Raw genomic sequence first — 26,216 nt, forward strand, 5'->3', positions numbered from 1 at the left:
TGCCGCGGACACTTGGTCACACACAGAAACACACACACACACACACACACACACACACATACACAAGAATGGCAGTCTTTTCTTTTATTGCTGTGGCAATATTGCTGAACTTCAAGACAATAAAACTTGTTGAATTACAGGCGGCAGGCAGGCATTATAGACAGAAAGAAAGAGAGAACAAAATGTCTTGTACATCATGGTATATTTAGTGTTTTAATCTGAGAGACTCACGCCTCCTTGTCTCTCTCGCTACTTCTTCCCTTGCTTTGGTCTTCTCTCTTGGGAGATATGCTGTTGTTCCATCACTGCCAAAGTAATATGTGTGGGAGGTGAGGTCCGTCTGGAGAGCCGGACGTGTGAGTGCTTGTGTGTGTGTGAGAGAGCTTGTGTCTGTTTGAGTGCAGGTTTGCAGTTTGAATCCTAGATTATTTCTACAGCTTTGGTTGGTGTCAGAGGGTGTGAGTGCATCTGAAAGCCAGTCATTGTGTGGTATTGGATCCTAAAGAGTTAATGGGTTTATTAGTGAAGTAAAAGCTGATTTGTGCAGCGCAGACTGTAATTACAGTCAGGCTGTACATATTTAGAGCCCTAATTAACTTGTTTCAAGGTTCACCTACTGCATGATAGGAATTCATCATTAAATACAAACTGTGTTGGAGTCTCATATAACTGCATGTATAAATGCAAGTATGGATGCAAGTTTATCAGTGTATTAAATAGTGCAATTGTAACTTTTTGACCATCTTTTCTAATATTTTAAGACGGAAGCCTGCCAATGTGTGATCATTAGCAAAGGTATTAACAGATTGGGTCTCATCTTAATATTTGTGGCCAGAATTTATTTGAGTCATTATTTCAGAGTTCTGGGAACACTGTGATCAAGACAAAAAAAACAGTTTTTTGAGTGAGTCGTCCACTAACTGGAAGGTCGGTGGCTCGATTCCCGGCTGCTCCAGGCTACATGTTGAAGTGTCCTTGGGCAAGACGCTGCCCCCACACTTGCCCCCCGATGTGTGCATTGGGTGTATGAATGTGAGTTAATGTGTAGCTTTCAAGCACTGTGTCCAGTGCTGTGTGATTGTGTGTGAAAGGGTGAATGCGACATACATTGTAAAGCGCTTTGAGTGGTCCTAGAGACTAGAAAAGTGCTATGTAACTGACAAAACATTAGTATTGAGAAACTCTTAAAAATGTACCATGATAATATACACTAAACTGCATTAAAATAAGACTTCAGAATTAGATTTTGGGCCAGATCCACTCTATAAGACAGGTCACCAAAATTAGTTTATAATACCAGACTCATATTATATCACCCCTATGTTTAAGACAGTGTTTAATAATTACTTTCACTATTAAAAATAGTGGTGTGGAGCCACCACCTCTTCCTTGAGCTTTACAGTAATGCAAGAGTTCTCGTCAGATACAGGTGAAACATCAACATGGCAGCCTGAGCGAATAACAGTGAGGAGATCAGCGTCTCCTCAGTCATCTGGAAGTGGTTCATCTGTTTTTTTGGTGTCTGATATGCATCAGACCACTGTCACTGTTAAGTCTGTAAAAGTCTGTGGAGACTAAAAGCAGCAGTGCAACAATCTGAATAAATATTCAGCATCAAACAGAGGCAGCAGCTGAGTGGGAGGAGCCTGTGGCACTGACAGCTGCAGAAGACAACGACAGCCCTAACAAGTGGCTATCATTTTCTCACACTGTCTCTTATGAGAAGAAGGTTCCTAGTGAAAAGGCAGTACAGATGTGGTGGAGATAAACATGTCCAAAGATATAAGGAGCTGAAACACCTGAGATTATCAACATGTTAAAAATAGTCGACTCCCGATTTGAGCTAGTGAGCCTTAAACTTATTTGAATAATTCATCTGTCTTCAGTAGTTTATTTTTAACAGGGTAAAAAATCGATTAAAATCATGAATGTGAAAAATAATATTTTATTTTTAGGCCCTTTTTTATTTTACTGTATATATTTATTTAACCATTCCTTTAGGCAAGGTAAGGCAGGCTTTCCAGTGGTTTTCTTTAACTCCTTAAAACCCACCAGTGTTTTTTTAGCGGTTAAGTCGAAGAATCACACACACCACACAAAGCATTTCTTTGTTTGGACACCTAATGCACAAAGGTATCTGATACAAACATTATTAAAAGACATATTCACCAGCTGTAATCGGGGATGAACCGCCATCACATTCAGATATGAACAACACCGTATTGTCAATATCTGATTTCTAATGAAAAGGATAATATTGGCACCCTATATTGCAGTAGCCTGGCTATTCTAACTCTAGACCTCACTAATCCTGCATGGTACAGATCGTATTTTTCTAAAAGAATACTAGATATAAAAGAGATATAGAGGAACATGTACTGTACACACTAAGCTGAGTTGTACCTGTGAAAATAAAATAAAGCACTATAAAAAAAAATTATTAAATAATTATTCTTTCACTCCCCCTCCCTGTCCTTGTGTAGCGTGAGCTGATTAAATCGGATCCAGCTGCAGAGCATGTAAAGGGCAAAAGTAGAACAAAACAGAAGAAGTAAAGCTCACATGCCACTTAGATTTTAAGATTAAACAGCAATCCACAATAATGGTGAACATGTAACATAAAGACCAAAGTAATAGAAACATGCTGTTGATGTTAAGGTGACACAGAGTTGGTTTCCCTGACCAGAGTCTGAACTTGTCCTCTGTAAAACAACAAACACTACAAGCTTTTTGATTAAATGGGATTAGCAAGGCACCAGGGAACAAGGAAATGCTGTTCAGCCTCAACCTAAAAAACACAGCTTCAAGCATCTTCCGCTCACATCTATGCTCATATTGGATCGGTGCTTAATTACACCAGGAATCAGACAAAACGTGCAAACATACAAGTACAAGAGCTGCACTGGGGATGATAATGTGAGCGGGGAATGTACTGCATCTGTGGCACGGCTTCAAGTTGAAAGTGTAGTTAAAATAGGATTTTTACAATAATGCTTTGAGGATTACAAAGGAGAACTGGGGAGAAAGGGAGGTGAAATACGGGTTTGAGGGAGCAGAGGGAAGAGAGGATGATAAAAAGAAATGGCAGCTGGCTGCCAAGGAAGCTGCTTTACAAGCTGAACTGCTTTTTCATTTATGAATGTCAAGTGGCACATGAGAACCTACTAATATACCTGCATCATTTTCATTTTGAACACATTGCTATAGTGTGTCATTATGTGTGTGTGTGAGTGTGTGAGAGAGAGGGAGTGTTTCAGTGCCTTGTTATTAAGCCTTGTTAAGCGATGCTGCCCATTGAGGCTGATCATATTCCCTACTGCTTCACATACACACATGCACGCATCTCCACAGACAGACCTTCAGCTTCTCATTGCGATGTTGGTTTGCTCTTCCAAAGCCGCCCACTCATCCGCACTTTATCCTGCCGCAGGGCAGCTGTACCAAGCCAGCCCTGCTGTGTAGGCCAGGGAAGGTGTATGGCACTCACACATTAACACACACTGGGAACGTTGCTGTGCACTACATCCAATCTTCAGCCTCTGGGGGAGAAGAGATTACATGCTTATAACAGAGAGCTGGTATTTGTGTGTGCGTGTGAGTGCGTGCGTATAGGGCATTATAATACCCGTACCTAAGATGACCTCTTGTGTTCCAGATAAGACCAGAACATCAGCTATTGCCTTAAAACCATTTATTTTCACCAGCATGTGAATGTTTTTTATTAAGTTATCAAACCTTAAATTTCCATAGAGACATTTTAAGATTAGAGCAGCCATCTTTGTTAACGGGTCAAGGTCAGTTTGTTCCCAGCTAAGCTCTTCTTTAACACGGCCTGTACAGAAGAGCAGCCGCTCAAAGAACAATATTTAGTTTCCCGGAACAATCCTGTACATGGAGCGAAGCCTGCTAGCTTGTTCAGCTTGAGCTGCATCACTTAGTCACGTAACATGCCTTACTCAATCATACACACCCTCTCAATTTGGCAAGCTATTTAAACTGCAAAATTGTCCCACTTTCCTCTTTGCTGCCAGTGTCACTGATGTCCTGCATTGTTTTCAACCCCACCTCCACCTGCAGGTTCCATGGGGTTAAGATACATTAGAACACGGCTCTCTTGAATACTCGATTCTGATTGGTCAATCACCAATATTCTGCGGTGTTTATTTCTCGATAGACCACCGCTGAGCGGACCGTTGCTAGGGACTCCATAGCAACTACCGACTGCATGTCCGGTCACGTCTGCTGTTTTGCTGAGCCTCCTCCCGTTCGTGCATTTGAAGCCTTTGTTAATCAATCAGTGGATCGATGTATTACCATACACGTTATGATGTATTTTGTGTAGTCATATCTGTCATAAACAAGAGATTATGGGGTGCGTTTGTGTCGCGGCGCTACCGAGAGGAGAAGAGCTGTGACACCGGGTCAGAGGTTCTGATGCAAGTTTACTTGCATCACAGCCATGATGTGGAAATAAGGAGCCTCCACTCTCCCTGTAACAGGTTACAAGTCGTTTATCTAACATCACAATTAGTCCGAAGCTGTTTAATGACGGTAAAAATGAAACATAAAGTAAATATCCTGCATACTTTCTCTTTTCTGTGCTGCGCTGATCAGCGCGGAGTCCCTAGCAACGGTCTAATGTTACATGAATAAAATCTCTTTTTATCATTATTTTGTTCTACATTATTGAATGATTTAGTTATAGGCCGTGTTCTAAGCGGGATAATGTATAGTTGGTCGGTTGTTATGGAGAAATAAACCCCGACAGGTTGTATGGAACCCCGACGCGAAGCGGTAACAACCGACCAACTATACATTATCCCTTACATATGTCCTCATCACTCCAATGTATGTATTTGAAGAATTCCTATTCAGGGAGTGATGAGCTAGAGCCTAGACGCTAAACTCTAAATTGACATGCCGCAAACAAACACAAAAAGTACCAGCTTGAGCTGCTTTTGTGTGCAAACACTTGTGATAATTGACGGGATTTGTTTCAGGGAGGAAGTTGTTCTGAAAACAGTTATTTTGATTTCTGTGCATAGAGTCTGCTGTAAAAACAGCATTACAGAATGCAAATATGCAATCGCCCCTTAAAGCAAACTGTATTTGCATACTAATTTATAATTCCAACTACTAGCGCTTAAGAATAGCTAATAGGCATTTACAGCTAATAACAACACAGGCATACGCTTGAAATTTCAAATAAATATTTCGTTGTTTGTATAAAGCTTTTCTCTAGCACAGGGCGCACACCACTGATGATCGTCAGACTGTTAGAGACCAGAGGAAATGCTTTTTTATACGTCCATAAATACTGCATAGGCTGGAGGGAGACCTCTGTTATTAGCATGTGGCTCATGTCCAACTTGTGTCAAGATAAGATTTAGTCAAGGAACTTTAAATGTGCATAACTATCTCTGAGTATTTGAGGCCTAAATGTTTCCATTGGCAACTTTTTGCTTCCGTTTTACCATTATATATTTCATCACTGTCCTAACGGCCCCACCACCTGTGTGAGTAGCATTTTAATACCACTCGCAAGTGTTTCTAGTCATAATCTGTCAATATCTGTAATATACATACACTTGGTATTTCAACGCCTTTTGCAATCACAATCCAGTCATGTCACATTTATCATACATATGATTTGTCAGTTATTTCAGGTTTCTAAGTGGCGGCACTAGAGGGTAGAACTCACAGGATGGACAGATAGATAAAAGTTTCTTAGTTGTAATTTTTCTCTCTTCTGATGTGTGCAGAGTATAGAAAAAATGTGGTTTGCCTCCACCAATGAGCCAAGTTGCAGAAAACATGTTCACAACCTCCCCAGATTTACAGTGTTTCTGCAAAATAGTGTCACAGTGAAGTAAAGTCATAATCACTGGTTGAACTTGGCTTTGTAGTCACTTTATCACAGTGACCTTTGACCACCAAATTCTAATCAGTTCAGCCTTGAATCCAAATAAACGTTTGCATGTAATAAAATTTCCTCCTGGTGATGTTGCATTCACAATAACATGAGCACATCTTCTTCTTGAACTTTGACCTTTACCCACAGAACACAAATCCCTTCAACTGAAGGTTTTGCCAAATCTGAAGAAATTCCTCCAACGTGGTCTTAAGATATTGGATTCAAAAGGCATGCATCACATGTTTTGTGATGTCACCTTTGAGCTCCAAAATCTAATCAGTTCATCATTTGGCCCAAGTGAATGTTTTTGCCAATTCTGAAGAAATTCCCTTAAAGGAATGTTTTAATATACTGGAGAATACACTTGTATGCTGTGCAAATGAATTTTTGGCAGACCTGTCATCACTTTGGTTGCCAAGTAACCAGCACACTGCCAGGACCCTCCATGAAATTACCAGCCAAGTAGTTGTCAAGCACATAATTTCCAATAACACTACAATTGGTCAACTTTCTGATTAAAATACAAGACAAACAAACAAACAAAAACAAAATACAGGTTGTGGCAACTCTGTCTCCCTGCTTCCTGTCTTTAAGCCAAGTTGCTGACTTAACTAATCATATTTAGGTTGCAGGCATCAATGTGGTATTTTGTGTGATAAATTAACATATTTAGAAAAAAGAAACTATTCCTCCTGGTGCATATTTATTCTGCACAAGTGTTCCTTATTTTTATTTGTATTTTTTAAATAAACTAAAGAAATATTAGTAAAGATAAGGGCTTTTTATCAAGGTCTTGTGCTTTTAGAGTTTAGTGTCAGATACAGACTTTTTCATCAATAGTCTTGATACCACACACAGCACAACTACTTCACTTAGCGTCATGTCTGCCTGGCCTGATCAGCAATGCCTTACTTTGCCCTCAGTTGTATTATTAGCGAAATTGATTGTCAAGGAAACGATTTGTGTGCAGCGAGGTCAACAATAAATGACAAACATGGCCGGCAGCTTTAGACCTGCACTTCCTGTGCAAACCAGTCTCGCTCACATGCATGCAAAGACCACCAGCCAGAGGCCATTGCTTGTCCAATCAATAGACAAATTAACAAGGCAAATGAAATTGGTGTAATTACAGCCCCCTTGCAGGAGGGGAACGTTTGCTGGCAGGAGGGGGGTCAGATAAGGACTGTCAGGAGAGTGTGTTTCTTTTTAAAGCTATGGTCTACGATTTGAAAGACGATGAGAAAGACACACACACACACACACACACACACACACACACACACACACCTCCCCTCCAAGCTCATATGGCCCTCCCCTCGGAGCCTCCTAACGACACACCCCCTTCAGCAGAGCAGAGCAATAAGCCAGTCAAGCCTGCCAACAGAAACCAAACACTGCGCCAGCTTTGAATGCAGAGTAACAATGTTGGATTCACAGTCACAACTTCCACAATACAAACCAAAGATTACCCATTCAACATAAACTCTGCTGTTTCAGCATTGCTTCTCAGGCTCATATCTTGGCAGAGCTTTCTTTCCATCAGTCAAATGATGATCCCATGCTTACTTTAGTTTTGTTGCATCCCCTCTTCCTCTCTGTCTTTTCAAGCCCCACCACTGCTACTAGCGGCAACTGGCACCGCCACTGCCATTAGCGGAGGGAGGCTGGTCGGCCAGGCAGCCCAGCATAGGGCGCACCGGTACCGGTAATAACGGCGGCAGCAAATTCTGTGCTTCTGTACTGTGCTTCTCCGAATCCGAGTGGGGCTTTCAGCAGCAGACCTGCCGGGGTGTGGGGGGCAAGCAGGCGCTGAATTCATGGGTTCAATATGTCTGTGGCTGAGCTGCTCAGAGCAGATACAAACCACTATAGTTTCAAAAGCGTAAGAGGTGGGGACGAGGCAGGACATCCCAGGACGACGAGGAGCCGGAGAGTCGAGGGGATTGGATGGAGGGTACGAGAGAGAAATTGACCAGTAGGAGCCATCCAGGCCGCATGGCTCCTATTGGTCAATTTCTCTACAGGCTGCAGCCGCTAGAGAGAATGGATTTTTTTTGTTCCTTTTGCTCTTCACATTGTGTAGGTCGTACTATAGGGCTATAACCACCATCTACAGTAAATGACGTTAATAATGATGATGAATCTTTCAAATCCTAGACCATAGCTTTAACTCTTCAACTGAAAAGATGATAGGATTTTTAAAAAAATTTTTGTATATTTTTTGGGCACAGTAGAGAGAGAGAGACAGGAAATGGGGAGGCAGAGAGGGGGAACGACATGCAGGAAAGGGCTGCCCGATGCGGGATTCGAACCGGGGCCACCTGCAGTGAGGACTGTAGCCTCAACATGAACAAGATGATAGGATTCTCAACATGCTGATATTTATTCACATTGTGTCACAATGAGAAAGCAGGAGTCGTGAATAAAGACCAATTATGAAGAAAAGACATCCAGTGGGTAGCAGCAGCAGCACACATCAATACACACACATTCTCCTTTGGCGTTATGTTCATTTTCCACAGAGCTGTTTTGTAGCGGTGCCCCCCAGCTTAGCTCTGCAATGGCTTTCAAAAAGGAACTGCTGCTGGATGTGGAGATCCAATATGCATTGGCTGTGGGGCTGGCTAGCTAGCTGACAGATCGTTTATACAAGAAGCTCTCTCCCCTGCACTTGCTGCATCACCTGCTGATTTGCACACAGGCTGACTTCTCTGTGGAGTTAGTGTATACCATCGCCTCTGTGTGTTTGTGTGTGTGTGGGGGTGTATATGTGTATCGCAGTATGATTTGTAATGCTGTTTATGCAGTCCATATGCTCTCGGTTTGACTCCTGTGTATCCCCAGGCCATCAGAAGAGGAGGACATTTGTTTTATATTTAAGAGCCCCAACTCTGTGGGATTTCAAGCTCTCCTTCTACACAAAGCGTACACATGTACTCTCTCTCTCTCTCTCTCCCTCTCCACTCCCTCTTGTCTGTCTCAGAGTAGGAGGTAATGAATTACGTATGAGTAGCAGATAAAAAGCCTGGTCATGTGGATGACCCCTTTAAGAGCAAAGTCTTGTCCTAACCCTAGTACACCCAGAGCATTTAAATGCATATAGCCCCCATGAAGATACAGCTACCCATTTGGTCTCCCAGCCTGCTGCATCCCCAGCAAGCCTCTCCGGCTCACTTCTTTCTCTTCTCTCTCTTCTGTTTCTATTTGCTTGTGCTTGTCTGACTCTTTTACTTCCATAGTTCAGTTCCATTTAACGTAAATACTGTATAATGCCAATGGTAACAACAGTTACCCTGCTGTAGGATTTCTATTATTAGATTTTTAATTGTTGCTACTTTGCAGTTAAAAGTAACTCCACAAATGATAAGTGATCTAGAAATCGATTGGGTTCTCTCCTCTGCTCTGGAGCCTTTCCCACATGAATTGGACAAAAGGGACAGATCCTGGCGAGCCACTCTATCACATTGAGAACTATAGATTTCCCTCTCTTGCTTAGTTGCCTACTTTTTTACTGTGCAGTTGTTATGCTGAATATAGTTTTATAGTCTGTATTTGTCAGAGGCCACTTTCCTTTGAGTATTTGCTGAGGTTTCATGGAAAATGGAGATGTAATGATGTTATATAAAAGCAAACTCATACATGTAAATATAATTGGTGTGTATTGTTTTATCTGTAATGAGCAGACAGCAGGTTAACGATACATGTCTTGTGTGGGAGTCACACAAATGGAATGTGAGTTAGAGACGGAGTAAAAAACTAAACAAAAGCACATCAGAATTATCTTGGGTGCAAAATGAACAGCGAAAAGCAGAGAATAGGAAAATATTTAATGCTGACCTGTCATGTCTGGCTCACACCAGACCAATTTGATAAGGTCAGTATAAGCGGCTAACATCAAAACAAATGTTTGAACATTGCATTTCCCATTTACTTTTCTTTTTCTCTCCCTCTCTGATGAGAAAATACTGTAAAATTCAATTGTGCAGGACCTTCTAAGCTAAATCTAGTTTTGGCTGTTGTTAGTTTTCTCTCTCACAACTTATTTTTAAAGGTCCCATATCTCACACTTCTCATGTGTTTTATCTGGAGTGTTTATTCATAAGAAGATATATTTGTGTTTTTAAGAACCAAAAAACATCTGAGTGTAGTTTTATATTTCCTCTCTCAGCTTCACTCTGGATCTCTAGTAACAACAGGTCAGTGAGCCAATCATAGAGAGGAGGCTCTGAGCCTCTCCTCTGATTGGTCGACTGTTTTCTGATCGGTAATAAATATAGAGATTTCAGGTAAACCCTCAGAGAAATCAAATCCTGCCAGGCTAGATGACCTTGCTTGCAGCATATGAATGAGAGTGCTGACTCAATCACACAAGTCCTACAGTAACAGCTGGTTTTAAGGCTCCGTTTCTGAATACAGGCTGTATGCTTTTCACAGTACTGTATACCTACACCTGCCTTATTATTCTTTGCAGTGTTTGACCTTCAAAATGTGTGTGGTCATGCTAGTTTGACTCCAGTAGTTGGGCTACTATACTGTAGGTATGGTGCAGAAGGCACTCTTCTGGTTGAAGATGTTGGTTTTCTGATGATGGACATGTTCTGTCTGGTTTCTCCAGTCACTGGTTTCTTGATATGAAGGTGTCTGATAAAAATCTGAGCCGATTTCTTTGCAAATTGTGTGAATTATTCTTGATGAATAATTCAGGCTCACATATTCTTAGTTTGAAACAAACAAACAAAAACCATTGAACTTGCACAGCTTTAATTGCTGCAAGCCTGTCTAACACCAAAATAATTAAGAAATGAATAAAACAAGTGTAAGAGGACCTAATTCACACTCATTTAATGAAATTTTATTACTGTTATTCTTCATTTCTTTGCTTCCTCCATCAGCTGTTATTCCTCATGTCCCCAAGTTCTTCTCCCCTCTTTGTAGTTCCTGCATTGTTCATCTGTCATCGATTTCCCCTCTCTGTCCATCATCTCACCCTTCACCTGCCTGTCACGCTTTTTCTTCCTCCTGACTCTTACAGCTCCTCATTGCCCCCCCTTAACTTCTTATTCTCTCTCTTACTCCAGCTTCACTTCTCCCCGTGTGTTTCCCCCCAGTGAGACTGCTGAAGTCTGTCCTCATCTCCTGGGATAATGTCACGTCAATCTTGACAGGAACATTACTTAGCTCTGCCAGACAAGCATTCATTCAGACTACCTTTTAACTGGGTTTGTGCCGGCATCTACAGTAGCAAACATAGATACTGGATGTCCATATACACATCTATGAATGTTTTTGTGTGTGTGTGTGTGTGTGTGTGTGTGTGTGTGTGTGTGTGTGTGTGTGTGTGTGTGTGTGTGTGTGTGTTCACTGCTTGCTCTGACACATCTGGGTGCCCAGGTGTGGGTGTAGAAGTAGGGCCAGGGGTGTTTTCATTAACATACACTGGGAATCAAGTAAGACAGGAAGTCCCCAGAGAGTGGGAAGGGGGCAGCCAGAAGATTGGAAATTTCAGAGACTGATATCAGTGAGCTGGGGAAAAAAAGGTGAAGGGTCCCAGGCGGGTCCATAAATGAGAGAAAGGAATGAATGAGGTTACCAAGACTTGGCTAGAGCGAAGTAGAGACTGAAGACGACAGCGGATAAATTAAACAAAAGAGGGAGGTTTTTGGATTGAATTGATATATTGAATTTACTCTGTTCTTCTTGGTCAATTGTCTGGCCTCTGCCAATATATTAAAATTAATTGGATCATTCCTGAAGTGCAGCGGCAACTCATTTTGCAGCCAGAGCAGGCTAAATCAAGTTCCAGGTAAATGAAGTAAAGTGGAGTGGCAAAGAGAGGCTAAGAGCAAACTTTGCAATCCCTGTGGATTAAAAAATGACACAGCCAGGGCAATGGATTTTTTTTCTTTACCTATATGAGATGTAGCATAATGAAGTATGGGGCACTCATCACAAAGGCACATGTCAGTGTTGACAAGGCAATTAGAGAAGAGCAGCATCTCACCCACTCAACAACACCTAATTTATTCTAGCTCAAGGTGAAGATGCAGTAAGATCCATCACCTGAAATCATTTGAGAAGGTGGCGACGATGCGATAGCACACAAGCATTAAGGATCAGTACATCTTGATACATGTCATAAGTAAGCTTGATAGAAAACACTGGTTTCATAAAAGGGACAGTTACAAAGCAGAATGTCAGTAGAAAGCGTTTGTGAATTATTTGAAAGCAGAAATGTCAGCTCTGGTGAAAAACTAAATGAAAGGGTGAAGCAAGGCAGGAGGTAAAAGAAAGACAGGAGATGAAAGCATGTTGATAGACAGATTGACATTGCGAGAGATGCAGCGAGAGGGATGACGAAAGCTCAGCTGAAGACAGACACACGGCAGATTGAGGAGCAGTAAGAAGAGAATTTGATCTTTGTCAGCCTCCTTTTGACTTCCAACTTCTACTGACTCAAACTAAAGCAATAAGCCCAAAGAGGCTTTGGTGTGCAGAGGCTTTAGCAGAGCTGCAGGGTGTTGCTAGACACAGCGTGGAGCAGATTGTTAGTATTTATCTGGATCCTCTCATTAATTGTGCAGTTGTTGGAGGTGGTGTTGGATAATTGTAGCACTCCTCTATGCAAGAGGAAAGTTTCATTCTGGACGCATAGTGCTTTACAACATTTACAATAAAACTGACATTCAGAAACAGTGATACTGTGGCAAGGCAAGGCATCTTTATTTACAGTATATAGCGCATTTCATACCAAGGCAACTCAATGTGCTTTACATAAAGACAAAACATTTAAAAAGAACAGCAAAAACAGCATAAAAATAAAAACACAGAGTTAAAAGCAGGAGCAAAGAAGAATAAAAAGTAGAATAAAAGAAAATAGATTAAGGCCCAATCCCATTTCTCTTTTTTACCCCTACCCCTTCCCCTACCCCTTGCCCCTCGCCCCTTGAAACGGAGCTACAAGGGGTAGGGGTAGAAAGTCAACCCCTCCGAATTGGGACACCCCTTCAACAGTCACATACGTCATCACGTAGTGTCACTGGCTTTTACGTAAGCTGATGCGGCGAGCTTTTGCCAGAAATCAAATAGCGTGTACCATATAACTTAATAAAATAAGATAAAACTTAATGCAGACTGATCGGTTCATTGTAAAACATTTATTTACTGATGTAAATGTGGTGATTTCTGTACACAGAGCCCAGAGGCAGCGCTGCCTGCTCCTCTGTCTGATACACACATGAGCTTCACTTTTCATTCAAATAAACTAATGCTACTGCCACAATTGTCAGATTTCATCAATGAGAGCAACATTTAAATGCTAAAAAGAATGTAACATGCTGGTGGTAAACCTCTAAAAACCCGCGGATAAGTTAATTAACGACCGCCTTCTCTCCCGGCGGGACCGGGACGAGGACGTAATTTGGCCGGCGGAGCAGCTCTGCAGACCGGCTGCTGCCTCTGTGAGGAGCCGCTCCTCCTGGAGCTTCACTTCTCCGAAAAATCGTCGGAGCAAACTTCTAACCAGCCGTCATTTGGATAAACTAACCGCACATTTGGGACCTAAACAGTTACTTTCTCGCAAGAAAAAATATTAAAACTTAAGAAAGTGACGTAATAACAGCGCTACAGCAAGAAATAAAACAACTTTTCGTTTTACAGCCACCGCTGCCGGCTGCCGCAAGATGCATTCTGGGAAACTTTTCATACCCCTCCGTTTGGAGTGTGCCTCTGAAAAATCTCCGTTTGGAGGGGTATGTAGCCCTACCACTTCCCCCTACCCCTCTGTCCTTACGGAATTGGGACACCCCTACCCCTACACGTGAACGCGCAAAACGGAGGGGTAGGGGTAAGTGGTAGGGCCAAGGGGTGAAATGGGATTGGGCTAAAGTTTAAAGTTCTTTAAAAGAGCTCAGCTATAAGCACATGAAAAGAGAAATGTTTTAACCTGGATTTAAATGTGCTTACTGATGTAATGCAGTCACACTGTCCATTCATCCATGGTCAGTCACAATGGCAGCAACGTTTCCTGGGGGAAAAAAAGGTGTTTTCAGTCTCTATGTGTTTGAGTCTCCTCAGGCCAAGAGTTTATCTTGGGGTCTTGGCCACGAGCGAGTGCTGAACTGTTGGTGGTGAACTGGGAGTTGAGCTTGAGCACAAAATTGAGCCAATCTTCACTCCGACCCTGACCTGTGGTCATGAGTTGGGTTGTGAAGGAAATAATGAGATTGCAAAAACAAGTGATTGAAATGAGTTTCCTCCAGAGCATGACAGGGCTCTGCTGCAGAGATCAGGAGGGTGAAGAGCTCTGACATCCGGAGGGAGGTTGAAGTTGAGGCACTGCTCATTTGCATCAAAAAGGAACTTGTTGAGGACGTTTGGGCATAATGGTTAGGATGCCTCCAGGTAACCCTTTTTAGTTGCATCCAACTGGTATTTACAATGGCTTTGAATGTGTCCCGGCATATCTACACTGTAGGACAAGAACTTGCAGTTTTATAAATAAAGGCAAAGTTAAAAGTTAACAAAACACACATTGGCATTTTGTTTCCAGTTTTCATTGCTAAATCATGACGTTGATATTTACTGTAATTACCTCAGTATGCCGGACAAGGCGTTAACAAGGACCAAATGGGAATTCTCAAAATGAAACATGGATTAAACACTTCAGTGGAAACTGAGTTCCTAATTATGCAGTGGGCGGTGTGGGAAAAGTAACTGTGTGGGTGGCAGTGGGGAAAAATGGGACCAACAAGCTATTGGACATGAACTGTGATGACCTATTTTTATTTTTAATTAAATAGAACCAACAGAGACATACAACAGTCTTCACACAAGCCGTAACTTCAAATAATCATAATTACAACATATTTTCTGTGAAGTCAGTCACAGTAGTATTTTTCATGTTTCATGATTTGAATGTAAATTTGGCTTTTTCAGAAGTTTACTTTCCTCACTGCCACAGACTGTGGACTAATGAAAGGGTGTAATGTAAAAACTCAAACCCTGGACGGGCGGCATAAATCAAGCTTTCTGCTGACTGTGGCAAGACATACATTTGGCAATGAGACCAACAGCTGGAAAATAAAAAATAAAATGTATTTTCTTTTTTTCTTTTTGACCTTAAAAAATAGGCCTGGGAGAATGTGGATAACCATTATATGAGTGAAAAGGGAGATCAGGTTTAATAAAGCCCAGATATTGACATTTTGAAAGTTGTAATGCAGTCTCTAAATAGAGCCTACTGTTGCATGAAGTAAGAAGTCAGGGTAGCCACAGCTGTATGAGCAGAAACAATAAGACGCTTAGTGTTCACCGTTATGTGTCTGTGTGAACCTTTGAGGCTCGGCATGCATGATGATGGATTGCCAATACTGGCTGGCAGACATGCGTTTCCATAATTCCTTACATGTGCACACAAGCAGTCTTAACCACTTCATTAACTTTTAATTTCATATTTGAGTAAGTCAGAAAATAGAATGTAATAACTTTTGTCTGGGAAAAAAAGCCCATCACAACAGTCTCTGTGCAGTAATCCTCATTAATGTTAATACACAGAGACAATATTAGCAGTTTACCACTGCCACTGTGTGCTCCATAAAATATGCCACTTTATGCACTTAATTCCTTGGCACACATCACTCAGTGGTTTCAATGCTGTTGTAGAGACTTGAACACGAGCACCTAATGTAGGATGTCAATAAACCAAACCATTGGCAGCAGCTCTTAAAACTCGGTTTCTGATTTCAAAGAAAGTAATCTCACCACTCACCAACCCTTCCTACTTTTCTCCCTTCTCTCTTCATCTAGAGCTGATAGATGGGACCCCCACCTTGAAAATCAACCACGGCTCTGGCACAGTGGTGCTTCAGTTGCCAGGCAACGTGAACGTGGCAGACAGGCGCTGGCATCGGCTGGATGTCCGCAGCAACAGCAAGGTGGGACATTTCACCCATTTAACACCATACACCATTTGTCACCACTTAATAAATACGCTTCAAGTAGATTCACACTTTGCAACACTTGAGGGAGACAAATGGGGATTGTTTTTTCTTTCCGTTTCACACTTTCATCATGATAAACAAGAATGTTTTCCTGTATTCAAATCTTCTTTGGACCCATACTTTTACATAAGATAACAAACAACTGTACAACTGTTAAGTGCATATTAAAACGCATATTCATCTTGCTGCACCATGTAAGCTACGACATGCCATTTCCTGAGGCAAGAAAAGAAATGTTGAAATATTAAACTACTTTCTTTTACACTAGTCATTATCTATGAACTTCCCCTGAGAAGAGTTCAGCTACCCTCAGCTCCACACCATGCTGTAGCCATGTTGAAACTAATATCATAAAGCAAAGGACTTCAATACCAAATGTGTTTGTGTACGAGGCAAAAGAAAAGCCAATAAGCCACTAACACAGTGCAGTTGTGGAGCTAAACTGCACCTTTGCTGGTGTTTACACATACAGAGTATTTACCTCCATTAATCATTTGCCAGCATGAAGTTGCTCCTGCAGTTCGCATTATGTTAGTGAAATAAGACTTTGTACAACTGGGCACTTGGAGCGCTCATGTCCTGGTATTTGCACATTTACAAAAACACTACTTATGTTTGGCCATGTTTTGTGCACGATTCTCAGAGCGCCACTCTGAACTGGAGCTGATATGAGTAGATAGACCAAAATAAAATCTGCCTGTTGCATCACTTGTGAATACTGGTGGCGGGGGAACACGCTTGATCAGGACGTTCTGGACAAGTTATATAAGAACAAAACAAAACCTCTGCAACACTGGAGTAATAGTTGTTTGCCAAACAGCAAACAAAACAGACATATTAAGTCATGATGAACAACTAACACAACCACACGGCCAGGCCTCCCAAAAAACTATTCCCTCCCATGAACTCCAAATATCACTCATTTGGCCCTGTGCAATTCTACTTGACATGATTATTTCCAAAGGATCCAAATGGGGAAGATGTTAAGATGTAATTTAGCGGTGCAGAACTCTCTGCACTGTACAATACAAAGGGAGGTAATGGTGGTGAGAGTGAGACGAATGATTGCAATGGCCCTCCTTTGACATTTTCTCTCCAGGATCATTTCTTGCGAATTAAATTAGAGCAAAATTAAGCTAATCTTCATTTCTCCGAGGAGCGCCCAGAGCTCTTCACCTCTAAGGACTTGCACGTAACCACCGCTGTATAGCTTCCATCCCTCTTAAATATCAAGAAGTCTGTCAGCGATCCTATTTTTAGAGTCTTTGATACAACCAAGCCTGAAATCTTCAGGCCTTACAGTCTCACTCTGAAGCAGCTCGGACTTGTTATGGGGATAACGCAACATGAGTGACGGCCGCTGCTGTAAAATCACAACTGAGTCAGATTTTTGTCAGAATTCTGCATAAATCAAAGCATTTTCATTTTTCACTACATTTAGAAGCCAATTTAATTAAAAGCTAAAAGTGAATAATTACACTAAGGTCAATTATATGTGTCTCGTGTAGCTGCTTGCTCAATATCACCCTTATATCACCCTCCTTCAAATAAACAGTACTTACACTAGCTAAAGTGGAGGCATACCATTTTAAGAAAGACCTGCAATCAGGAACCTTGCCTTGCCTCTAGACTCCCACTAAAGTGTGTGTTTGTGTGTAAGTGTAATTTGTGCCCTTTACCAAACTGCTCTGTTCAGTAACAGGTAGTCTCTGACATTATTTGTTAAATTTCCTTCCTGTGAATAAAAAAAAGAAGCAGCATCAGGTTTAGCTTCACATTGACACATGCATGAATATGAGAACATTGCCAGGGACAGAGAATGAGACCTGCCGAATCAATACATGTGGAGACTTACAAAGGCATTACCCAAAAGTCACTTGAATACAAGAATGCATTGAGAATTGTATTATTACAACAGGGATTATGCTGCGGCACAATGGTATTATTCCAAATCACATGTGAATCTATTCACTTGTCCTGAATAGTCGGCTTATCTAACCTGGTTGTGTGACGGCATGAGATCAAAAGGAGCAAGGACAGAGCTGTGGAGATTTTACTGTGTGATTCATCAGCCAAGATTTCCACCATTAAAAGTGTTTTAGCGTAAACTGTGCAGGGCAGCATACGACAAAAGACTGGTAGAAATAATAGAGCAGAGAAAGAAATGTTGGATCATTCGTCATAGGGAAGCATTGGCATTAGCACGACTGTGGTATTATCTCACCCATCTCCCTTTACTGACATCTCCTCTTAACACTATCTTCCTGTCAAACCAGAAGTACAGTTTAGCTCTGATGACATGTCATTTGCAGGTGTATTTATATTTCTTGTGTTTTTTTCCTTGGGACACATTTTTGTAACTAGATTTTAAAAGATTGTGTGGAGTCTTATAGTAATTTGGGGTTGATCACTATTCTTATAATTGATTGTTCTTAAAAACAGGTGGTGGTTGTCAGGTTGGAAGAGGCAATTAATGACAAGTTTGTGCAGAATCTGGTTAATCCAACTTGGGTCAACCTGGACAAATGAACTGAAAACATTCGGAGAGATTGAGGGCCAATTTCACACAGCATCTCTTACATATGACACAAAATGTGTATTAATCATGGCGAGCATTATCTGAGGTATAAAGTTTGAAACTCATTGTGGTTGATGGTTTAAGTCAATACGCATTGCAACCAAAACGTCTGCTCTTTCAACCACAATCCACTCTGACAGTTAATTGTGATTAATCCAGTGACAGTTTTGGCACCAAGTGAAGTATGATGTTGAGCTGCTTGTCAAACATTAGAAAATGTTAAGATGAACATTTGTGACTGACCTTTTCCTTTTCCCTTTAACATTAATGGGACTTTTGACTTGTTTCTCACTCTCTCACCTTGCTTTATACAGTTGCATCTGCAGAACAATCTTTCAAGAGAGTTAAGCAGTAGCAGCTTATTATGTTTTCACGGCTTCCTCTTAACCATGACCTGCTCAAGCATTTGTCACATCAAGAGGAGACATAACAAGCAGCAGCAAAGTAATGAGCATTAATGAACAAAATGCGTGTCAGAGAGGCAGACACCACCATACTAACAAGGGTAAAAGAGTAACAAGAGAGACATTTCATTGTAAGGGTGATAATAAGGGAACTTTATTCATACACACTCGGTCTGACACCATTAGTTATGTATAGCATGTGATTTTGCTTTCTCTGCAGGAGGTGCGTTTCACCCTGGATCGGTGTTCAGGAGCTGCAGTGATGGAAATGGAGGGTCTGGGCAGCTGGTTGACCACCGAGGACCACTCCTCCTGTGAAGTGATGGGCGTAACACCCAACACTGACAGGTACACACAGACACCTGAGCGCACACTTACACACTTCTGTCTTTGAGGGACAGCTGTGACTTTCTGTGTGGGGATATGTTGACGAATACTCCTGAGTGTTACTCAATATGAATTTAATTGGGGCCACAGGAAAAAAGTTTGATTTTCCAGTCTTTACAGGAAGTGTGAGTGTTCACACATAGGATACAATATGATGCCACGTATACAGTGAAATATCTTTAGATTTTTATCCTTCTCCTTTTAATGTTCTTAAGTGAAACAAGATGAAACTTAAGTGGAATACGGATTCTTTTTACCTTCAGATGGAATCAATGTCTTTGTCTTCAAGCTGCATTTATCAATATTTTTGTATTCTCTGCACTCAGAGAGCTCTATGTAGCTTCCTTTAGTGCATTTGATTTTCTTTGTTTAATCTTGAACAGGTGATAACAGTAAGTTGTATTAAGCTAAGGTTAAAACATTGTCACTGGTTTTGTGCTGAAATAATATTCAGTGCATAAATGTATCAGCACTTGCCTTGAATTTCCAATCCATTTAGACTGTCCAATTAAAATGACAGTGTTATGGAACTGAATGTGGTAATTGCACTATGAGTCAGCGGTGCCTGTTTGCATATGTTTGTGTTTATGTCTTCATGTGTTTCAGACACCTGAACATGAGCCAGGTTCTGCAGCTTGGCGGTGTCAACGAGGACATCCCATACATCTACCCTCAGCTTCAGCACAAACATTTCACTGGCTGCATCCGCAACCTCATTGTGGACAGCAAGGTGACACACACACACACACACACACACACACACACACACACACACACACACACACACACACACACAACCAGACAACCATTAGCACACCAAGATGCAAGTAAACTCAAACTCACACCTGCACTCTAGCTGATAAATGGATTAATAAGAGGTTTCAACATTCACAGCAGCCTTGTGCAACGCGAGTGATGTTTTTCATGCTTTTAACTGAAACCTCAAAGCATCTCCAAATGCTACATATGTGCACTCCAAGGGTGAAATGGAATATGTACCTTTCCACTCTTGCCCAATCTGACTCCTAAGTCATGACTTTCAAGTAACCCTCTGCTGCTCTGCTGGAGGTAAAAAAAAAAAAAAAGAAGAGCTCCATGCTCGACCATGACAATCCCAGCCCAGCCCCAACAAAACCCATATCATCTCTGTATGAACACAGGCCTCAGGTATGAGAGCCTTTTGTGAACCAGCTACCTTCGAAAGCTTGAAATTTTTATTAAAATTTTATTTTCCGCTGCATCAAATAAAGTTTGGCATCAAATAAACCTGTAACTAAGTGCAAAATTTTTTCCACTGCAAGTCTAAAACTATTGAGTTTTCCTGGACATGACTGTTATTTAGACGGAAATGTCAGGGTTATTTCAGACTGAATTCCCACAGACCAGGCAAGAGTGGTTTTACTGATAATCGAAAAATCCAACAGGAGAATGACCAAGCACATTAGAAATTAGATATTTTAAAGATTCTTTGCTCACTACTCAAATATGCAATATTTTACTTATGACTCTTTTAGAAGTGATATTACTTGCTGGCAGTAAAAGTGTCTCACCCTCAGATTGCATTTGAAATGGGCTCTGCAGACGTACATCCAATCTGATCATTGCACTTTTGGAGGAGAGCAGTGATTCTCATCTTTTATGACACTTTCGTGGGAGGCAACAGAAACTTTGACAGGTTGTTTTTGCCACAGTTGCGTTTGCAGCTGCATTGAACACTGCTACAGTGACAACTTCAAATTGGATAGAAGAAATGAGCTACTGCTGTTACCGTGGGAGCAGATCTGCTGGACTCTTTCGGTGAAGCTCGTTCGTTAAATGTTCAACAGGGGGATCTTGAAAAATGCTGTGCTGTTATTCAGTGTTGTTAGATGTGTGATCCTGACTATCCAGACTTTATTTAAAGCTTAGTAACACTTATTGTATACTATATATTCAAATTGTAAACAACAGCAATCCCTTAGAGATATTACAAAATAAATAGATAGAAATTCACTAGAACTCACATTTCATCAGCTGAGATCAATTTCATGACTTTATGTCACTTAGATAATTTCCATATATGTAAAGTTACTTGAGGTTTAAACTACACAATAAAGGTGTTTATAAATAATCATTTTTATCATATTGTTATTTTTATCTAATATTACAGAAAACCTGCATATGTTTTTCCTCCTCATGTTCCTACACTAGAGAACTTGTTCTTCTTAACTCCAAACGAGGCTGCTCTCTCTCTGACAGCTGATTTTTAAATACCATGAAAGGAAAGCATAAGAAAGCACATCTAGATCCAGATCTGGATGTTTCTTATGCTTTCCATTCATATTGCTGTTATTTCAACCAAAAAAGAAAAAGATGTGATTAATTGCGATTAACTCAGGAAATTTTGCGATTAATCGCGATCGAAAATTTTAATCGTTTGACAGCACTACGTAGAAGACATTTGAATTGATGTTTTTCCTTGGTGCAGAGCCTTGAAAGCAGAAATCAGACTGATGGCAGACATGGTTGTCACTTTACAGATATGACTAGGATCTAGGATGTGTTGCTCTTATTTGTGTGTAATGTAACGTTACAGCGTGCCTGATGTTTGCTGCGGCTTCTCTCAGTGAAAATGCAGTGCTTTTGTGTGTTAGTGGACGACTGGTAGGTCTTAAAAGTTAAAAAGATGGAAAGTGTGTGAATGTGCCACAGTGCCACCAACAGATACTATTATGACAAACACCTGAGTGAGTCTGGGTTTCTACACTGTGAAGGACCAGGAAAGATTGAGGTTGCACCTGGTGCACCACTGTTGAGGCGCTACCAGATGCGGTGCAACGGATCACCCAAGCCAGGCTGTGTCTACGCCGGGCTATGTGCTAATCCACACAAGCTAACAGTGCCTCTACACTCATGCAAGCAAACATTCACTTCGTCGTCTACAACATGGATCACATCAGACTGTGGAGACTCTCTTAACATAGGGTGAGGAACTGCTGTGTTTACAGTCTTAACGGAATATTCACCAATCGCCACTGTTATTCGTGTATGTGACCGCAGTCTTTGCCACACCCACATTCACCAACGGCAGCCGATTACCCTTCACCTGCCGGTACTTGCTATGTATGAACTACCTTTTGGTGTGGATTTAGGACCTGGAAGTGCTGGTTGGGTTCTTGTAATAATGTAGAATTCCTCTTGGGGTCGACAGAAGTTACACACTATATAGCTTTAAGAATCATGACAGCAAAAAAGAAAAAAAATTATATTATATGGTATGTTTTCAGACTTGATGTTCAAAGTGTGATTGGCAGTTGTGTTTGGCTCATGATCACTCAATAAGTAAACTGTTAAGAAGGAAAGTGAAGGCTCTCTGGCTGTAGGTTATTTGGTGGTTACCCTGAGTCATCAGTGGTTAGCTCCAGCAACAGACGACAGCCTGAAAGGAAACAAATCTGGGAATAGTCGGATCAGCAGTTCTCAGCAAACGCTAATGAGACAAACATGCAAAGACTCACTCAGTCCAGCAACTGCTCATACATTAATACTGTACTGCAGCCTGCTAACTCATAAGCACTACCAGCCTCTCAAAACAAAAGACACAAGTCAATGATAGGAGCCTAACGACATGGGCTTGCTGATACTGGTTAACTTAATAGACATTTCAGGCCAGTATCAGTATTATTATTCAATGAGACCATTTGACTTCCTTGTTTAGTTACAGTAACATGTTCATTGAGATAAAATGAATGAATGATCTGTATTTAAAACCTAAACACTGTCAGTGCAGCTGTATGCATGTACATCCAAATTAGAAATCAAAAAATCCAAATATCTAAAAAAAAAAAAAAAAACGACATCTGTTGCATGTAAGGAGCCACAGGGGCCTCTGGGGGTTTAGAAATGTAATCTTGTTACCTCCATAAACACAATTTATCTGTATTCATTCAGTAGGCTTTTAAAGCTCTATTAAGATGTTAAATCTCAAGAGTGGGGCTATAAAGGATACAAGTTTCTGCTGCTGCCGTGCTAAGAGCTGGTCGTTGATGTGGTGTACCTTAGCTCGAGACATAGCGGGAGGCTGCACAAATGTTGTGTGCTAATAAGAAATCTGCATGATGCGTGTGGGCGGACATGCAGATAATAAATCTCCACAGAGCAAGCAGCAGTAGGCATACTGATGATTAATAATGGTGATGGACGTGTTCCGGCGTTGTGTATTTTTTATTTTATTTTTATTTCCTCTGACACTGTTGTTGTTTTATTCTAACAGAATGTGCTTATGTGTCACATTTGTTACCATAGTAACCTGATTTGTTTCATTCGAGGTGTAAAGTGCATGTGACGTGGTAAAATTACTTGACATCGATAGATGCATTTGACTTCCCTGTGTGTGTCTGTGAGTACATTTTAGGTTTCTTGAACTTGTGATTATGTTTGTGGCTGTGCCTGCTGTAAGTGTGTCTATATGTACAGTGTGTATGTGCGTGTAGTCTCTGGACATCTGTGTCTGGTTTTTTTACATTTGCATTCCCGTTTTTGAGCCACAGAGATAGAGCATGTCAATAAAGAAGAGACTAAACAGGCAGGATTTGGTGCAGAAGGGAACACGGGGCTCTGCCCAAAAGAAAAGAAACAGGAATTTTATAATTGTGTTTCTATTCTGGAGTTGGGTCTCTCCCCTCTGGCTGTCAGTCGCCATTGTCTGTTTTCAACTCTCTCCATCCTTGTCCACTCATTATTCTGCTTGTCTTTCTCCCCTCAGCTCTCAGTCTAACATTACTGCTTTAAGTTTTTCTGTGGTTTTGACACAACTGTCACTTCATTTTTAAGCGACAAGGTTTGCAGTTACAGGGGTTGGACTAACTCTTTTTTTTTTCTCAGCAAAAAGTTCGACTTGTAACAAAAGTTATAGAACATTTTGGACCAAAAAATGTGTTTTCATTCAGACAGTGTTGGAGGAAAAAAATGTCTCCCTGCACTCTACTGTTATTCAGTAAACAATGCATTATCTTACATTCAGGAGTCAAATTGAACTGCATATTATATCCCAATTGGTTTTATTGTTTTTTTACTTTTTTTGTTTGTTTATTTTTTATGTGTTTTTTGATCAGTTGCAAAACAGCACAAAATATGAAATTATATACAGCTTTCACTGTTTCTGTCTGCTATCTCAGTCTGACTGTGCACTAAGAGATGAAAAAAAAAGAGATTATACCAAAATGGAGGGCTGAATAACAAAAGAATGAGGTGAAGGGAAAGAGTGAAGAGACTGGCAGCATCAAACAAAAAAAGAAAAAATGAGCTTCCTCTGCTCACAGTTAAGTGTCCAAGTGGTCTGAGAGGCCATTATTGTTATTGTCTGACTCTGTATTGTTATGGGCTTTTCATGTGGGCCTGCAACATTTGAGATTGTCAAATGGGTCATGAATTTGATTTGATTTGATTTGATTTGAGGCAATATCTACACCAATGTAGCAAGCTTTATAGGTTACTGGTATCACGTATCAAACGGAAATGTCATCAAATGCAGATTCGGGCATGTCTGGTCTCTAATTGCATGAATAGCACCTTTCAGTCAAATAGTTTTGTTGCATGAACCCAAACTTTTTTAGCCCCTTTATTACATGAGGGAGAACTGGAATGACTGCAAACTTGTGGCCATGTCAAGAGTCACTGAAGCCATTCTGGTGGCTTAGTGTGCTTTGCCAGTTTTCATTTAACTTGTCATTGCTTAACATTCACATTTTGTGCTGTCTCAGTCTGGCAATAAACTTCATTTCTGCGTCATATCACTTCCTTTGAGTCCAGACAGAGCCACGAGGTTCAGCCATTTTTAGTCGAACCTGGCTCACTGCACACAGCACCCTCACCATTGTATCTTGGTCTCGAATTTGTTTTTCTCTTCCTGTGGGCTGAGACATTTTTATACTCGATACCTGAAATTAATCTTGGCAAATAGGACAGCCTACAGCGTCTCTGTGTGGGGGTGTGACACTCCTCTCAGCTGAAGCCACGATTTGTAATTTAAGCAGGAGCAGGTGTATTTTTGCATTCAAGCCATATATTAGTCCAAGTGCAAGTAGTCTCACACACACACACACACACACACACATATTGCACCTCAGTGACAGACGCACAGAGAAATCAATTGCAGACACTCCAATGTGTCTGTCAGTCATTGATTGCTAATGTCCATGTTTGCAATCAGCGACCAAACCCAGCGAGCACAAGAAGCCCTAGCTTTTAAAGGTCAGCAACCAATAAGACAGCGCTCTGATGGAGGTCAGAGCCAATCAGCTGCTCCCTGGCGCTGTGGCTACACTGTCAGTTTTTACGACCCCCCTGCTTTTACGCATGCTCGCACAGCAGCAGCAGTACTCATAAAGTGTGAGTACATTGAACATATTAATGTCTTTGATAGCACGCTTTTGTGAAGGAACACACATGTAGCCGTCCAAGGTTCCCCTGTCCTTTCAGCTTTGTGTTCGGTCAACCATGCTGTTTGTCTGTGTGGAAACTGGTCCAGAGACAGAGATGAGACTGGAAAAGAAGGCCACATTGTACCCTGAGCTCTTGTCCTTACACATTAGATTTTTTTTTACATCTTCATTTCTTTCATTTTCTATGTTTGTTTGAATTCATCTTCTTTTCTCACTCTGACCCACCCTCCGGCTGCTTAACCCTGTATGTCCTCTGTCCTCCCCAGGATAATACTTATTGGCTACGTCTCTTTCTTCCCATCTTCTTGTCTCACCTCTCTGCAGTTTTTACTACTCTTTTTCTCTCTTTTTATCCGACAGTCTGACTACTGCACTCAATGTACAGTAGTGTACATTCAGCACCAATATTATATCTGTTGATAATTAACCACTTCTCTGTACATAATGCCATCACTTATCTGTATATAATGTCACAACTAGACTGTACATCACTTTTACAAACATGTTATTGCT

The 26,216-nt window shown here is 41.0% G+C and overlaps 1 protein-coding gene across 1 annotated transcript in view; it reads left to right on the top strand.

Annotated features, from left to right (window-relative positions):
- The window catches only part of LOC146990018 (neural-cadherin), a 325,636-nt gene that overhangs the window by 230,619 nt on the left and 68,801 nt on the right, over positions 1 to 26,216 (top strand). Inside the window, exons 28-30 of the mRNA XM_085767491.1 lie at positions 15,719 to 15,846; positions 19,115 to 19,242; positions 19,888 to 20,011. Of these exons, the coding sequence (XP_085623617.1) occupies positions 15,719 to 15,846; positions 19,115 to 19,242; positions 19,888 to 20,011 (380 nt within the window). The remainder of the gene's footprint in view (positions 1 to 15,718; positions 15,847 to 19,114; positions 19,243 to 19,887; positions 20,012 to 26,216) is intronic.

This window comes from Trachurus japonicus, chromosome 3 (assembly GCF_045865225.1).
Source record: "Trachurus japonicus isolate A0001 chromosome 3, Traja_1.0".
Taxonomy (NCBI): Eukaryota; Metazoa; Chordata; class Actinopteri; order Carangiformes; family Carangidae; genus Trachurus; species Trachurus japonicus.